General features: G+C 42.9%; 2 protein-coding genes across 4 annotated transcripts in view; one reads left to right on the top strand and one right to left on the bottom strand.

Moving 5' to 3' along the window:
* The first annotated feature begins 819 nt into the window (after window positions 1–819).
* On the top strand, window positions 820–9,912 carry NIPSNAP3A (nipsnap homolog 3A). Of its 2 annotated transcripts, none has more exons than XM_054285001.1 (6): window positions 820–937; window positions 3,318–3,519; window positions 6,514–6,675; window positions 8,236–8,385; window positions 8,783–8,869; window positions 8,980–9,912. In XM_054285001.1, the coding sequence occupies exons 1-6, from the start codon at window positions 833–835 to the stop codon at window positions 9,054–9,056; spliced, it is 783 nt and encodes a 260-aa protein (XP_054140976.1). In that variant the 5' UTR covers window positions 820–832; the 3' UTR covers window positions 9,057–9,912. The 2 variants fall into 2 exon arrangements, with proteins under 2 accessions (XP_054140976.1, XP_054140986.1); XM_054285011.1 differs by lacking the exon at window positions 820–937 and adding an exon at window positions 1,290–1,370.
* Window positions 9,913–12,626: 2,714 nt separating this feature from the next.
* The window catches only part of ABCA1 (ATP binding cassette subfamily A member 1), a 91,900-nt gene continuing 88,106 nt past the window's right edge, over window positions 12,627–16,420 (bottom strand). For both annotated transcript variants that reach the window (XM_054283592.1, XM_054283584.1), the window contains exons 49-50: window positions 16,049–16,292; window positions 12,627–15,841 (exon numbers count right to left, since the gene is read on the bottom strand). In XM_054283592.1, the coding sequence (XP_054139567.1) occupies window positions 15,701–15,841; window positions 16,049–16,292 (385 nt within the window). In that variant the 3' untranslated portion in view covers window positions 12,627–15,700. The remainder of the gene's footprint in view (window positions 15,842–16,048; window positions 16,293–16,420) is intronic.

Consider the following 16,420-nt stretch of genomic DNA (forward strand, 5'->3'; position numbering starts at 1 on the left):
GAATCATAAAAGATGACTTGTAAATTTAGGTAGTCTTCCATAAGGTATCCTTTGCTATAAGCTGATTTGTCTCCCAAGGTAGAACTTTAGAGTGCACTGATAACAGAAGAAATTTTATCTATAGGTTCATCTTAGTCAATATTTGGCCCTGCAAAGATACAGGCTCGGCAACAAATCTCATCCCTTGGTAACTGTGAGGATGGAAGAAGTACGCAACTGGGCCCAGAGCTGTAACCAGGTGGGAGTTCCTGTTGCTGTCACTGCTGGCACCTCTGGTTTCATCCTAAAGAATGCCACAGAAGACTGCCATGCGACTTTCTTATGGAGACTACTGCTGATGAAGGATTTGTATCTGCACCATTCTAAGTTTGATTCTACAAAGGAGGATCAGTGTGATCAGTTTGAAGTTTGGTCAAACTGGGGTGTGGGTGATTTTACTGAGTGATTTGCCCCAGGGTAGCCTGTGAGGAACAGGTCTCCTCAAGCAGCTAGGATACTTTTTATTGTATTCAGGTGCACGGGCAGAGGCACAGATACCACATTTCAGGCACCCGTGCCGGATAATTTAAACGAGCAATTCTCAGCTGTTGCCCTTAGTTACAGCTAAGGTAGAGTTAATTTTTCCTCAGTAGCTATTACAGGGCTGTGTTTTGGATTTGGAGTAAGAATGCTGTTGATAACATACTGATGGCTTGGTATTTTGCCAAGTCGTGTTTATCCTACGTCAAGGATATTTTTTTTCCCCCTCTCTGATGCTCCGCCAAGGAGGCGGCATGCAGATGGCAGTGGGAGGGAGCGTGGCCGGGGCAGGTGACCCGAACTGACCAAAGGGATGTCCCACACACAGAACGTCATGCCGGCTATTCGAGATGGGGGCAGTAACCTGCGAGGGCGGATCATCTGCTTTCGGACAGGGGGTCTGGCTGAGGCAGTGGGGGTGAGCAACTGCACTGGCGCGCTTGTTGTTGTTATTATTTCAATTACTAACCTCTTCTTATGTCAACACACAAGTTTTAATTCAATTCTTCTCCGCATTCCACCGATGTGGGAAAGGGAGGGGCAGGGGGAAGCTGAGCACCGACCTGCTTCATCTCCAGCTGAGCAGAAAACCACCGCAGCTATGCTTTCCGCACGCCGCTCCGCCCGCCCCCAGCCCGCCCACCGGGGCCGCGGAGCGCAGGCGGCGGGCCGGGCGGCAGGGGCGGTCCCAGCGGCTGTGCCGCCCCCCGTGCCGCCCCCACGGCAGGCGGTGCCTGTGCCTGTGTCTGTGTGTCCGTGTCCGGGCCGTGCCCGCCATGCTGCCGCCGGCGCTGCTCCGCCGCCCGCTCGCCGCCGCCGCCCGCCAGGCCCTGCCGCGCGCCGGCCCTCAGGTAGCGGCGGGGGCGGGCGGGGCCGTTCCCTCCGCGCGGGGCCTGTCGCTGTCGCGTGGGGTCCTTTGGGATCCACCCCCGGGTGACGGGATCGATTCGGTGGGAAAAGGCTGCTGGGATCAGTGAGTCCAGCCCACAGTGCTCTGCTCGAGCAGCACCGCCCTGTGAACCAGACCGTGGCACCAAGCGTCACGTCCAGCCTTTCCTTAAACACTTCGGGGGACGGCGATTCCACCACGTCCCTTGGCAACCCATTCCGATGTCCCATCACCCCGTCTGTAAAGAATTTCTTCCTGATGCCCAATCTGAACCTTTCCCGCTGTCTCTTGAGACTATGCCCTCTTACCTTGTCACTGTCGTCAGCTTGCAAGAAGATGCCGACCCCCAGCTGGTTACAGCCTCCTGTCAGGGAGTTGTAGAGAGTGATAAGGTCGCCCCTGAGCCTCTTTTCACCAGGCTAAACACCCCCGGTTCCCTCAGCTCTTCCTCACAGGACTTGTACTCCAGACCCTTCACCAGCTCCATTGCCCTTCTCTGGTACAGAAGTGGTCCTGCAGTATCCCAGTGCCTGTCTAAGCAGGAGAAACCTTCAGGGCCTTTCATTTCCCACAGAAATCCAGTGTGGAATGGGTCGCTCCTGCAGGCTCCATACTCAATCAGAATCCTGTGAAGGTTTATGACAGCCCCAAGGAGCTGTGACTCATGGAAGCCAATACTGGATGTGTCATAGTGCAAAGGGCCTTTGAGAAACAAAGCCTTTGTTTTTCACCTTCTGTATTCAGCGACCTGAAAGTGCAGGCAGCTGAGGAGGGTCAGGCTCTTCTCCCAAGTAACAAGTGACAGAATTAGAGGAAGCAGCCTCAAATTGCCTAAACCAGGAGAGGTGTAGATTGGATATTAGGAGAAATTTATTCACTGAAAGGGTTGTAAAGCACTGAAACAGAGGAGTGGTGGAATCACCACCCCTGGAAGTGTTTGAAAACAGGTAGATTTGTCGCTTGAGGATATGGTTTAGTGGTGGATGTGGCACATCTGGATTCACAGTGGATAGGATGATTTTAAAGTAATTTTTAAACATAAACAATTCTGTTCTGTGGCTTGAGTTGCATGGTGCTCATGTCTGCAGATTCACGTGAAATAGGATATGTCCAAAATCCATCCTGTAGCTGCCTCTGTGCAAACATGGGCTAAGGCCAAAGCTGTGTTTCGGCCCTAATTTTTCAGGTTTTATTTGAGGGGTGAGTAGCATCTTCCGGGTTATTGAGGCAACTGCAATAGTAACTTAGTCTGGGACTCCCAAAGAGTTTTATCTAATATGAACAGAAAAACTGTTCTTGATCAGCCTTTGGGAAGCAGCCAATAAAAGGCTAGGATGTGAACTTAAGCAATCTTTTGTTGGAAAGAGTCACTCTTTCTTTAGTGTTGGTATCTTCTTCTTTCATTTGCCAATAATATGTAATTTGCCAGTACTGGTATGTGGTTGTCAGTGGAAAAACACGATGCAGTAGCGTGAGTTGGTTGGGTAAGTGCACCACAGACAGATATGGGTGTTGCTTCCTCTTTGGTGGCATCTCAGCAGCCTTGCTTTTGAATAATGTTTTTAGCCAAATGCGTCTTGCTGCTGACTTGCTGAAGAAGAGGTTGAGAAAAGGAGAATTCTGCTTTGTTATGAGCTAATAATTAAACAGTTGAGTGTATCAAAAGAAAGACACATTACAGCCATTGCCAAAAGGAGTGGCAGCAAATAATGCACATTGGAGCTACTTCCAAAGCAAAGTCTGAAAAGATACTTCTTTTGTAGCGGATGTTGTGAAATAAAGTACCCCTCTCCCAACCTGCAGTAACAAATGGTTCTGTAGTATTGCGCTAATTAAAAAAAATTAGACAGAATACAACTTTCTGGCTTGAGAATGATTTTTACTATTTTTTCTTACTATTTTCTTTCAGGTACGCCTTGCTACAGGGCCCAGACAGAATAATGGCATTTTCTATGAAATTCGCACATATGATATTAAGCCAGCGAAGATGAAGGAGTTTTTGGAAATGGTCAGCAAGTACTTTCACTTTCGCACTGCCCACTCGGAGCTGGTGGGGTTCTGGTACTCGGAGCTGGGAGCCATGAACAAGGTGCTGCACATTTGGAAGTACGGTACGGTCAGCATCCCTTCGCACCGCTCTGCTCCCTCTGTGCCCCCTGTCTCCTCGGCAAGAAGGTGAGGGGAATGCTTACCTGCCTTTTCCTGGTTGCTCTCATTGTAAGGAGGTGCCCCCAGAACATTGCTCCTGTACTGACTAGTGACAGGAACACGTCAGAGCTTGTCTGGACAACTTTGACGTGTTGGGATGAGAAAGTTACAGATGTTCTTGAACAGCACTCTCTGTTCAAAACAGGTCTGATAGAGGAACTGTGGCAGAGTGTTTCATTCACGGTAAATATTTTTAACTTAGGGTCAGTTCCACCAATGTCTTGAAACTTTTAAAGCTAATGGAGAATAGGAAATACACACACATATGTAGTCTGTGTGTATTTATATGCATGTATAATAGTTCTTGTATTTTAGCTCAGAGTACCAGTCACTCCCAAAAAAAAATGAGCATGCACTTTGCATGCTTAAACTCCTTGTGCAGTGGGCCTGTTCTGAGGTAGGAAGCCAGGTCTGGCTTCTCCACCAGGTCTGACTTCTCAGGCATGCAGAATGTTTTTGTTGCAACTTTAACCTTGCTAGCAATACGGTTTTTACAGTATGATGAACTTTTTTTCTTGTTGGAGTTGGTGCTGACGTGGAAGGTACAGGTAAGCCAAAAAAACGACTATTATGCTAAAAACTAGGCGTGCTGGCTGTGCTTTTTGTGGAGCCCAAGCGAGGGATACTTGTGTTAATTCTCCAAATACACAAGTGATACTTGTATAATTCCCCTTGAGCGCCTGCTGCAGTCCAGTTGTATCTACACATTGATGCAATGTGCTCGTTGAAGTCCAGTGTGGCCGCAGTACCTGTTTAGATTAAAGGATCACCCCTTTTGTTTTGGAGAGCTGAATCCTGGAATCAGAGAATTGTTTGGTTCCTCTCAGCCATGTTGCTCAGGGCCACCTCCAGCCTGACCTCTAACACTTCCAGGGATAGGGCATCCACAGCTTCTCTGAGCAATCTGCTCCAGTGCCTCAGCATTCTCACAGTAAAGAATTTATTCATTATATCTTATCTAAACATTTCTCCATGCCAGAAGGTATTTAAGGCTGGGCTGGATGGAGCTCTGTGTGGCTGGTGTCCCCTCACGTTGCCAGGGGCTTGAAACTAGGTGATGTTTAGAGGTTCCTTCCAATTCAAACCATCCTGTGATTCTAAGTCTACCCTTTGTCAGTTTAAAGCCATTCCCTCTTGTCCTGTCACTACATGCCCTCATAAAAAGTGCCTCTCCAGCTCTTTTATAGGCTCCCTTTAAGTGCTGGAATGCTGCTGTAAGGTCTTCCTGGAGCCTTCTCTTCTTCAGGCTGAATAGCCCAAACTCTTCCAGCCTTTCTTCACAGGAGAGGTGCTTGAGCGCTTGGATCATCTTTGTCAGCTCCTCTGATGTCATCCTTCATCCTTCCTTCATCCACCAAAGCTGTAACTCCATTGCAGAAGGCCAAAATGAGTCAGGTACAATTGGCCCTTAGAGAAGCCATGTTGGCTCTCACCAATCACCTCATGGCCTTCCATGAGCCTTGGCATAGTTTCCATAAGGATCTGCGCCTTGATCTTGCCAGGCACAGAGGTGAGACTGACCAAGCTGTAGTTCTGCAGTTCTTCTTGTGTTCGTTTTTAAAAATGGGCTGCCACAGCTTGTCAAATACAATGAATTGTGGCTTAGCCACTTCCTCTGACAGTTTCCTGAGGACCCATGAATGTATCCCATTAAGTTCTGTTGATTTGTGCACCTTCATGTTCCTGGGATAGTCTCAGACCTGGATTTTTCCTACAGCAGGTGGTTCTTCATTCTCACAGCCCCTGCCTTTGCCTTCTGTGACTTGCATGGTCTGGCTGGAGCACTTGCCAGTGCAGACCAAGGCAAAAAAATACATTGAGTACCTTAACATTTTTCATGACCTGGGCAGCCATATCTTTCTTTTCCTTCAAGAGAGGACCATTCATTTGTCAGTATTTTGAGTTCACTTGCATTTATAAATTCTCCTGCTTCTCAGAACATTTTATTCTTGGCTAATGTGACTATCTTTAAATTAAAAAAAAAAAAATCTATGGGAAACCTTTAAAATGCAAAACTAAGAGAAAACCTATATCTTTTGTTTCCTAACAGTGTTTTACAGTCTAATTGTGGTGGCTCCTCCCCCCACCCCGGGACCACACTATGATCTGAGAAATGAACAAAGTTTACAACATCCTTCCTCCTTGATTCATCAGATCCCTGCTTACATAATTTCTATATTTACCTCTTAGTCCCAAGATACTGATATTTCTCAAAGTTCTTCCCATCCTCATATGCTAGATTTTTCTTTTGTAATATTGGGGGCTGTTTGCATAAATATATTGCTTAAGATGCCACTGCAGCCTAAGCACTTGAAATTCACACTCTTAATTAAGTGGATTTGTTTTCCATTAAGAAAAAGGAAAAAAAAAGAAATGGTTTAGCTTTTGGGCATTTAACATCTTTTTATGTAACTGAACACACAAACATTATTTCTACACTTTTAATGTCACTTTATATAAGCCAAAGCACATTTATTAATTTTTTTCTTGATAGACTCTTACTTCTGATTTTTTTCCACTTCATTTCCATATCCACTGTGCTTTCTCCAAATCTTATCCTTGGTAACTGTTACCACATCTAGTAGTCCCTGCAATTGCCATGTGTAAATCTTTTTAAACAGTAAACTTGCTTAACTTACTTTAACTCTTTTGTAAACCTTCTTGGAAAATTCCATTTGGCTTGAATCCATTTTAATCTGAGAGCTAAAGCAGATTTTAAAGGAAGTTTTGCAGAATTTAAAGGAAACTTACCACATCTGCTTGAGCTAATATGATGCCTAAAAATATCAGTTTCAAAATTAGTTAAGTGTAGTTTGCCTTCTTGCAATTATACATTTTGATTGAGTCTGATGTGATATCATGTGCATTTTTTCATGATATTTTTTCCTTCCTTACAGATAATTTTGCCCACAGAACAGCAGTCCGGCATGCACTAGCAAATGACAAAGACTGGCAGGGAAAGTTCATCTCTGCAGCTCTCCCCTTGGTAGAGAAGCAGCACAATGAGGTTGCTTATCTGGTGCCCTGGTGTCAGCTTGGGAAGCCTTCAAAGGAAGGGGGTGAGCTTATCTTTTCTTTTCCTGATTAAAGCTACCAACACTAACAGAAAATGGCTTAAAGTTTAAACCAGGTATTGCACAGTTTTATGACCCTTTACATAACAAATGCGTGTATGTGCACCCATGTGGAAAAGGTGACATAACACAACGGGGGATAGTTTTTTGGAAGGATTTTACACTAACATACATCAATAGCTGACTGATCATCAAGGTTCTTAATGATCAGGATGGTGACTTGCTAAATGAATATGCAAAATGGCAGTGCCATAGTAGTGGTCAGAGCAGCCATCCCAGACTTCCTTTGTCTGTCCATCAGTGAGAGGGCATTTCCTGGGTAACTGCTGTTCTCTTTCACAGAGATTTTCCTCTTATCAATTTGCTTTGATACTGCTTCTTTCACATAAAGTGTAAAAAATTTCCTACTTCTTTAAAGATATGTGAAAGTCAAACAAGGATCTGCTCCTTGATGTTGCCAGGTACAGAGGTGAGACTGACTGAGCTGTGGTTCTGCAGTTCTTCCTTATGCCCCTTTTTGTAACAATCACAGGTTAGGTGTAGAAGTCATGTCTCTTTGTACTTTAATTCTCTCTGTAGCAAATTTGATGTTAGTACTATTGCCTGTTCCCCAATTCATGAATACTGGCAGGCTTTCTTGCATGAAGTGACAGGGAGCAGACCTTGCTTCAGCCCTGAGCACATGTGTAACTACAGTAATCTTTGTTCTTTATTTCCTTTATTCAGGGTTTGGAATTTTATGCTGTTGCTGTTGAATTTGAAACAGTTTTCTCTAAAATCTGGAGAGACAACTTGAAACACTGTTACAGTTTATCTCCAGCCTGTTGCTGGAGAGTGACACCAGACGCTGCCAAGTAGCAAGTGTCTGGCTTTCTATTACTGTGTCAACAATTGTGATCTGAAGTAACTTCCTGAACAGAAAGAAGACAAGTAACTTTTAGCAGGACTGGAGGTTTTTTGGTGAATTACACCATTTCTCTACAAAGAAAGGAGATGCCTGGCACAGCAGAGGTGCTAAACTAGTCCTGCTCTTTTGGTTATGCTGTCAGATCTTACTGTGATCAACTGCCAGAAGTCAAAGGAGTTTGTAATGTCATAAACCACTTAAATGGCAGAAAACATCTCCAGTCTTAGAAAAGACACCCAGCATTGCTCAAGCAGACACCCAAATCCCTCTAACAAGTATGAGCACTTGTGGTATCTTTGTGGTATCTGCAAAGTAGTCTGAATATCTCAAAATCTCCATGCAGCATTGAAAATTGCAAAGTTGGGCTTTGTGGAAAGCCTTCTGTTCTTCAGGGCCCTGGTACTCAGACTGACACTTGAACTAACTGCTGTTAGTGAGCTTGAGCTCTTGTGAGCCTCTGGAAGGTGTGAGTTCTTGTGCTTGTTGGGAGGAAGGGGCAGTTTCCTGTTGTCCCCAAATGACAGTGAAACGTTATACTGGTCTCACAGCAAATACACCGTGGCCATGTGACATGGTTCAAGATCTGCTCTATTAATTTGTATTTCCTTCCTTGTGGTAGTGTTTGCCTTTTCTTCTAGGTGTGTATGAATGGGTTACTTTCCAGATGAAGCCTGGTGGGCCAGCATTGTGGGGTGAAGCATTTCGTGCTGCAATCAATGCTCACATCAACACAGGATATACCAAGCTGATCGGTGTTTTCCACACAGAATATGGATTACTTAACACAGGTACTCATCAATTTCTGATACAAACTTTGACATAGGAGGGGGCAGAGGAGAGGGGCAAGCCACCATCCTGGATCAGGATTGGCCAGCTTGCTGAAAATGTTGGTGTGGATCACTGAAGCCCTGTAAAAAGTCCTTGAACCCAGCATTGTGTATTGGATTATAGACTTGAGCCAGTTGCCCCAGTCTTAAAATACTCTCAGGTATTAAAAGACTCTCTGATAATAAAGTCAAACCATGCAACGGCTCAGTGAAAGATCATCCCACCACTGGCATGCCTGGAGAATTGTTTCTGATAGCTGCACTGCCTGTAGCAGATGAAGGCAGATTGCCAGGACGTAGAGTACGTGTTGTATTGCAGCATAGTAGTGCTCAGCTGAGTTTATTTGTACTTTCTCAGTCCATGTACTGTGGTGGAACGAGAGCCCAGATCAGCGGGCAGCAGGAAGACACAGTGCCCATGAAGATGCCAGAGTTGTGGCAGCTGGTAAGACATGATGAATCTAGAGAACTCACTTGTGTTACCTGCATGCATGCTGAGAAAAGTATTACCTTTCATTGGAATATTGTCCTAATTAAACACGTATTTAATTTTAGTGCGCGACAGTGTCAGATTCTTGGAGTCCCAGCAAAACGTGCTTCTGATTCCTCTGCAATGCTCACCACTGAAGTAACCTTCTTCTAAAGGATGTAACTGACGGCAGAAGAGACAAGATGGAAGTGCTGTCAGCAAGTGACATGGACCCCCATACCCTCATGAGATGAGCTGTTCTTCAGATGACAAAAAATGGATGCAAAATGCTGATCCACTGGCAGTGTAAATCAGCACTCTGACACCAATTGTTAAACAGAAGTTTATGGTGATGTTCCTACCCTCTCCAGGACAAACAACTTGAGCCATATCGTGATGTAAACCATGCATTACTAACCTTCTGTTTTAATCCTTAAGTTCTTCATGATTTTTTGCACAGCTAAATCACTTGCCAAACTGAGAAAATTAAGTGCTCTTGTCCAGCATTCCAGCCAGGCATGGTATAATGTTTATAACATACTTTGATGCCTCTTATAATTTCACATCTTAGTTATTCCATACAGTTTTAAGAAGGAAAGCTCCCACATGTATCTTAACAAATTATGTTTTAATCAGACTTCTCACTGGTGTACTTTATATTAATTCTGAGCAATGTATAACATCAGTGTTGCTGGAATTGCACTTAAGTGTAACAGTGGGGCTGATTAGGTAGTGTATCCTAATGAGTTCTGCCATGAAACTTTTTACATAATAACTTGTTATGGCTCATTTCAGTCTTTTCTTTTTCTGTTCATCAAACACTGCCTCAAAACTGTGAGTTATCCACACAAGCTTTGGCTTGGATATTTTATTATTTGTTTAAGGTGCTGTAGGTGATTAGCCCTTCTTGTTCAATTGTGTCATCAGACTCAACTGATTTACATGTACTATCATTCTTTGACATACTTTTTGTCAGACTGTTGAAAGCTAAATAAATGAGCATAAAGCATTAATTCTTAGTGTTTATGGCTCAAGCTCTTACTCATTTTAATTTTGAAATGATTAAATTCCATTTTCCAAGTACAGTATTCATTTTGCAGGTCTTTGTTTTCAGTCAACAACAAATTGCTTTAGAACCAGTAAGCTGGTAAGAGTGAATAGCAGTAGGGCAGAGGGCACATGGGCTAAGAAGTCAAACTTCTTTTTGTATACAGTGGTACAGAGCACCCTCTTCTGCAATTTATAGGTATTGACTATAAATTGCAGAGCACTTGGGAGGATTTTCTCCATGTTAATCATGGATCTGCAGTGAGCAATTGAGAACTGAAGTGTCTTAGTGCAGGTTGCCTAATGATTATTGCTGCTTTAAAGTTCATTAAGATCTCACAGAAAGCACTAAAACAAGCTCTGGGCCATTATGCTTGTGTCCCAGGTGGGAACATGGAATGTGGCTGCTGTAGTTAAGGGAGTGTAACAGGTCCCAGCTGCCATATCCATGTCCTCATACACTGCTCCCTCCAACAAAGCCACGTTTAGCATTCTCAGGGTGGAACAAACACTACTTCAGAGACCCCCGTCTTACATTTTACAAATAAACCTTGAAGGTACCAAGAGCTGATGAACCAGTGTATTGTTCAGAACATTGCCTTACAACAGTTCTTTCAAAGGAAGATTTTTTTTGTTTTAACTAAAAAATATGGGCTGAAAAATGGGGAGAGAGAGTTAAAAAGACACTTTTTTTTTAAAATTTGAGTGCAAGAATTATTTCACTGGGGTTTTTTGTTTGGTTCATTGTTTTTCTGTTTTTTTAATTAAAACTAATTTCTGTAACACCAGCACTGGGAGTAGAGAACATTCAAGATGTTAGAGGTGTCCTTTATCCTGAGGTGCCAGCTGGACACTAGGTCAAAACAGAAAACCCTGGAAATTAAGAGGCCTAGGCAATCATCAACCACATGAAGTTCAAAGTGCCAGATTCTGCACCTGGGGCAGGGCAACTCTGGCTGTACAGACAGGCTGGAGGAAAAGATGTTAGAAAGCAGCAGGAGTGGGCCCTGGGGGATCCTGGTCTGTGGCAAGTTGAACGTGAGTCAGCAGTGCCCTGGCAGCCAGGAGGGCCAGCTGTGTCCTGTCCTGGGGTGCATCAGGCTCAGCATCACAGCTGGGCAAGGGAGGGGATTGTCCTGTTCTGCTCTGCACTGGGGCAGCCTCACCTTCAGTGCTGGGGACAGGTTTGGGTGCCACTGGTGTCTTTTGGGACCACCTAAAAACAGAGGCCAGACAAAATTAAGGAGAACAAAAAGCAGTTATATTTATCAAAGGGGCTTCAAGATACATTTCAGGCAGATGAAGCTGCCCCCCGCTGCCCCCAGGGGCTACACCCAGAAATGGACAATGGGTCATGGGCTTTCATACTTTAAGTTTGGTCCATTTGCAGACTGGGGCTTTATCTTCCAATTACAGCTCTAGGTAATGAAGTAATTTACCCCAAGTTTGCTCCCTGCAACTCACTTTTGTTTACATTTCTTAGGACCTGAGAAAGTAAGGTGTCCTTGATTCCTGGGCCTGAAGAGGAATTGCTTTGTCTGACCAAAATGGGAAAACAGTAGCTAATACTCTATGTGGAGTTCATACACTAAAGAATTGCAGGATTACAGATATAGGATTTTAGCTTTTTTATTTTTCATAAGGCATCATTACAATGTAAAAAAAAAAAAAAATGAAGCCATTAGAGAGGGGCAACACAGATGGTGAAGGACCCTGAGGGAAAGCTGAATGAGGAGCATCTGAGGTCCCTGTGTTGGTTCAGCCTGGAGGAGACTGAGGAGAGACCCCATGAAAGTTACAACTTCCTCCTGAAGGGAAGAGGAGGGGCAGGCACTGATTTTGTCTCTCTGTCACCCAGTGACAGGACCTCAGAGAATGGCCTGAAATTGTGTCAGGGGAGGTTCAGGCTGGATATTAGAAAAGGATTCTTCACCCAGAGGGTGGCTGGGCACTCTAACAGGCTCTCCACAGAAAAGATTACAGCACCCAGCCTGACAGAGATCAGGAAGCATTTGGACAATGCTATTAAGCATATGGTGTGATTCTTGTGGATGATGTTGTGCAGGGACAGGAATGGGACCAGGTGATCCTTTAGGGTCTCTTCTAAATCAGCATATTCTGTGATTCTGTGAAATTCTAATTAACTTCTTTTAATCAGGACGAATTTTCCTGATGAGTGTAACTTCAGGAATTGGTTAGATACTGGAACTTGGTTGATGGTGATACTATAGGCAGTAGCAGACAACATTTTAGTGTCAGTTTATCCTTGAGCAATCACACCATTATTCTGCTTTCATTTGTAAACTGCTGTTCAAAATCAAATGAGTGTATAGGGTGTTTTTAGCAAGGAGGAACTATCATCAACTTGCATATGTGTAATAAAAATTCAGAGGCAGGTACTTGAGTTGGGATTTAAACATAAAGAGAAGTTTGTTATGCTTTGTACAGTTAACCAATCACTTGCTAGAGACCTCTTCATTTACTAACTTTAAGTTTAATGTAGCACTTACCTTAATATCTTGCACCTCCTCATTTACCTGAAAATAGTATATCTACTCCATACTTGTTTCTAGAGCTACTGAAATCTTATGCATCAAAGTTAAGAACAAAAAAACAGGCAAAACTAAAAGCTCCTAGCAGTGCTCCTAGAAATAGCAAATGCAAAAATTACACTTGTGAAAACCAGTGGTGCTATAACAGCTTTATTTTTTACTTAATACAAGGCAATTAGAGTGCCTTTTAATACTTCACATAACAGATATTAGCAAATACAAATATATATACTTCTTTTTTGCTTTTAATGAAAATGTCCATTTAAGGATTTAACTTAGAAATTTCAGTTGTGAAATCTCTCTAGATTTTTGCAAAGTTAACAGATATTCCAGTGCAAAAATAGATCCCATTACAGATAGCATAAAGTGCTTGGAACAAAGGACCAACTATAATTCAGGAGGGAAAGATAAGCACAACAGTGGTTGTTTAACCCTGGGGAAAATACAACTCCTTACTGAAATACAAATGTACTACAAAGAGGGATGCAACATGTCAATAGTACTGAAGTTTAAAATAAGTTAACACCTCAGTGTAGTTTCATTATCAGAAGTGGTTCACGTAATGTGTATGACTCCAGAGTGATTTTTCCCCAACACATACTTAAGTGAAAATTAATGGCTGTCTGAACATATTCCATGACCTATCTTCATGCCAGTGTTGCATTATGCTGTCTGTTCAGTACAAACAATGCAGATCAGAGCCGTGAAGTAGTTTAATATCCACATTTACTGCAATATTTTGTCACAGATAGCAGACCCTCTAAGCACGACAGTCATGGGGCAATACAAATCAAGAATCTTTTTGGTGGGCTAAGAAAAGTGTATTACCATTTAACTGTTGTTTCCTGATACATGAATAATTTAAATAAGCAGCTACCAAGAGCAAACCACAGCCCTTTCAGGACCAAATCTGAATCCTCCTAGAACTCGTTCCAGCTCTACATGCACTGGTTTGGTGCAGTGCAAAAGGTTAGCCCTTGACTTCAGTGATGTAATGCTGATTTGTAATAGCGACTTTTAGCAGTGGCAAGCCTCCAGGACATGCTACTTGTTTAAATGATGCGGCAACATATTTGCAGCCTGTTCTGGAATAGTCATGGCTGTAGCTCTGCTTTTTCTGCATCTGGAAGTCTGGTGTATTCATCACCCTGTAACTCATCCCCATAGAGTGACGATCTCATAAAAGTAATAACAAAGTATGTTTTCAGTGAGGTATACCAATCCCCTTTACACTCCTTTTCTCAATCCCCTTAGCAATGAATTATACAGATTAAAAAAAAGTATGAGAAGGCACTTCAGTAGAGCCTGTACTAAGCTCTTACTTTACCTCAAGGCAGGACACAAAGGGACAAGGAACTTAGTTTAACTGTGTTTTAAAAATGTTGAGTTGGTCAGTGTTACCAAGTATATTTGGAAATATGTAATTAATCTTCTTCAGGCTCATGCCAGCCTTTCTAGTATTTGCTGGGCTGCTATGGTCATTCACAGAAGAAAATGGTCCATGACTGATTCATGGAGTAGCATCAAAACTAGTGCAGAACCTCTGTGGGTTTTTAAGGCAGAGGTATGGGATACAGGAACAGCTCAGGAACTGCACTTGTGCTCAAACCACATTACTGAACCAATTTTCAAATGTAAAAGCAACACAGAGGGACCTAAAAAGCATACTCTCCCATGACCGTTGTACAATGTGAACAAGAATTGGTTGTTCTTACTATATAATTTCCCCTCTAATATTACTCTGGCTTTGTAAAACTTGAAAAACTTGACTGATGAACTGTAGCACTATTACCTTGGACTCTCTTGTTTTTCAGGGGGATTTTTTACTGAAACAGTTTTTTGTCACATGTATAATAAGAATGTATAATACTCCAGTTAGGGATCACCTAATGACTGAAACTACACTGCACAATAGAAGCAGAAACTTACACAATTATGTTATACCAGTTTCCAAACAGGAAAGTTTTAGGTGAACAACTTGCAGTTGTTTGCAGATAGCAGCTGATTGCTAGAATATGGTCAGATCATGAATGCAGCTATCCACCACATGGACAGAAAGAGAGCATAGCATTACAGGCATAATGTAAAGAAACACTGTGGCTACAAAGATCAACTGAAAGCATTTCCAATCCCTAATTATGCTACCTACCTATTTAAAGTCATAAATAATACTGTTTAAAAAAAAAAAATTTACATCTCATTTCTAGTCTTACCTGGCAAAGCCAGAAACAGCAACATGCTTGTGCTAAGCAGTATTTCCAGATGTTGGGTACCTTTCTGGTGCAAAGCAGGGGTTAAAGAGCAGATATTACAAATCTGAGTGACAGCTCATGATTTAGAATTTGCTCTTGGCATTAGCAGCTTGTACAACTACTGAGTTTGCTGCTGTGGTCCAAACCCTATGTCTGCTTCTCACCCACTTTTTTCTACTAGATGTTCATGCAGCTGCCACAGTACCTCAGAGGAGCAGGAAAGTACTTAACTGCACAAACACCTAGTCAGAGTACGTTGTTGATTGTGATGCTGGTGGGACAATCATGCATTTGGAGGGTTCACAGTTCTGCAAATCGCCACTTGCTGATGAAGATGTGTGGTTATGATGGCCTGTCTCTTGCCACCCCACCTGCACAGTACTGCTTTGTGGCCTCAGCTTTGTCACCACTGACCTACTCCAGCCTAGAGAAAGCCGGCTTGTAAGTTTTTACAACCTAGGGCTACAACATTGGTGGTGACTTTTCTTGCCATGGACTGTTTTGGTGCATTCATTGCCCGCAATGGATATAGCACCAGCACATTCCCACTCCTGACATGAATGTTCCAAATACTAAAACATGCATGTCCTAAATATCTGTAAATAACCACTGGCCATGATTTCTCAATGAATTATTTTAGCAACCCTAATAAAAACATACTGTACAGAACAAGATACAGTATACTTGAAAGCCCACAGCATCTCATGGGTGCTTTACCACAGCTTCAGAGTTATACTGTAATGAGCTAAGTTCAAGTCTTCCACTGGAGAACAGTACAAGACGACTCCATGAGGCACTGCCCCTGTAAAGGAATTGTTTTCATTGCATTGAATTGCATTGCATTGAATGGTTATCAGTAGAGTGTCCAGTTGCTTTTCCTCTAGCTTCTTTGGGAGTATCCTATCCCAGGAAAAGGAAGTTTGCATTCTGCTCATCATCTCTTTGACGAAATTGGCTCACACACAACTTTCTTTTACCTTCTCGTCTTGCAGGAAGGAGTTAAGGATTGCAATGTCTACCACAGTCTGGTTTTTGTGCAATGACAGGTCCTTAGTATGGTCGTCATCACTTTGGTCCTTAGCAAAATTTACAAAAACCTACAAAAAAAAAAGGCCATGTCAAACACCACCATAGTATTTCATGAATTCATGGCATTTTAGTAAGTACTGGATATCCTCAAATAGTCCTGAGATTCAGTACTCTACTTCATTTAAATGCCCTTATAAGATAGGTCAGTTAAATTGAAAGATGTACTCCTACCTCTGCAAAAGAAGATTTTGGCATCCAGGCTACTAAAAACTTACTTGGTCAAGTGTGGTCTGAGAAACTGAGTAGTCTTCTATGTGGAGTCTCTTCTTGTTCTGGGAGAGAATACTGAATATTTTGGCCAGGGAGGATGGTGAAGAGGGAAGTTGGTACTGCAGCATATTCCGATGTTTTTCCTTCAGGACACTTCCAGGGAAGGCATGCCCAAAGAACTCCTCAACAGGCTTCAGGTCTGGGTTTGCCCCTGCAATTCTCACCACTATGGTGTAACCATCTCCAAATCTGCAAACAAAAATGTCAGTACAAGAGTTAAGGGCTTCTGAATTACAAGTGTCCTAAAAATCCAGCAGCATTTCCTACAGTCAGAATAGCAATGGAAATGCTGCATGAGGAACTAAGCCTAACTGTAT

The sequence above is a fragment of the Melozone crissalis genome, unplaced genomic scaffold, assembly GCF_028551555.1.
Source record: "Melozone crissalis strain CALT ecotype California unplaced genomic scaffold, PUWL_Pcris_2 ptg000005l_1, whole genome shotgun sequence".
Classification (NCBI taxonomy): domain Eukaryota; kingdom Metazoa; phylum Chordata; class Aves; order Passeriformes; family Passerellidae; genus Melozone; species Melozone crissalis.

What these genes read in the sequence shown, in the direction of transcription:
- NIPSNAP3A (XM_054285001.1), top strand. Translation starts at nt 833, where the DNA reads ATGTCCCACACACAGAACGTCATGCCGGCTATTCGAGATGGGGGCAGT. An exon ending in GTCTGGCTGAGGCAGTGGGG is followed by an intron (nt 938 to 3,317) that starts GTGAGCAACTGC and finishes ATTTTCTTTCAG; the next exon opens with GTACGCCTTGCTACAGGGCC. An exon ending in ATATGGATTACTTAACACAG is followed by an intron (nt 8,386 to 8,782) that starts GTACTCATCAAT and finishes GTACTTTCTCAG; the next exon opens with TCCATGTACTGTGGTGGAAC.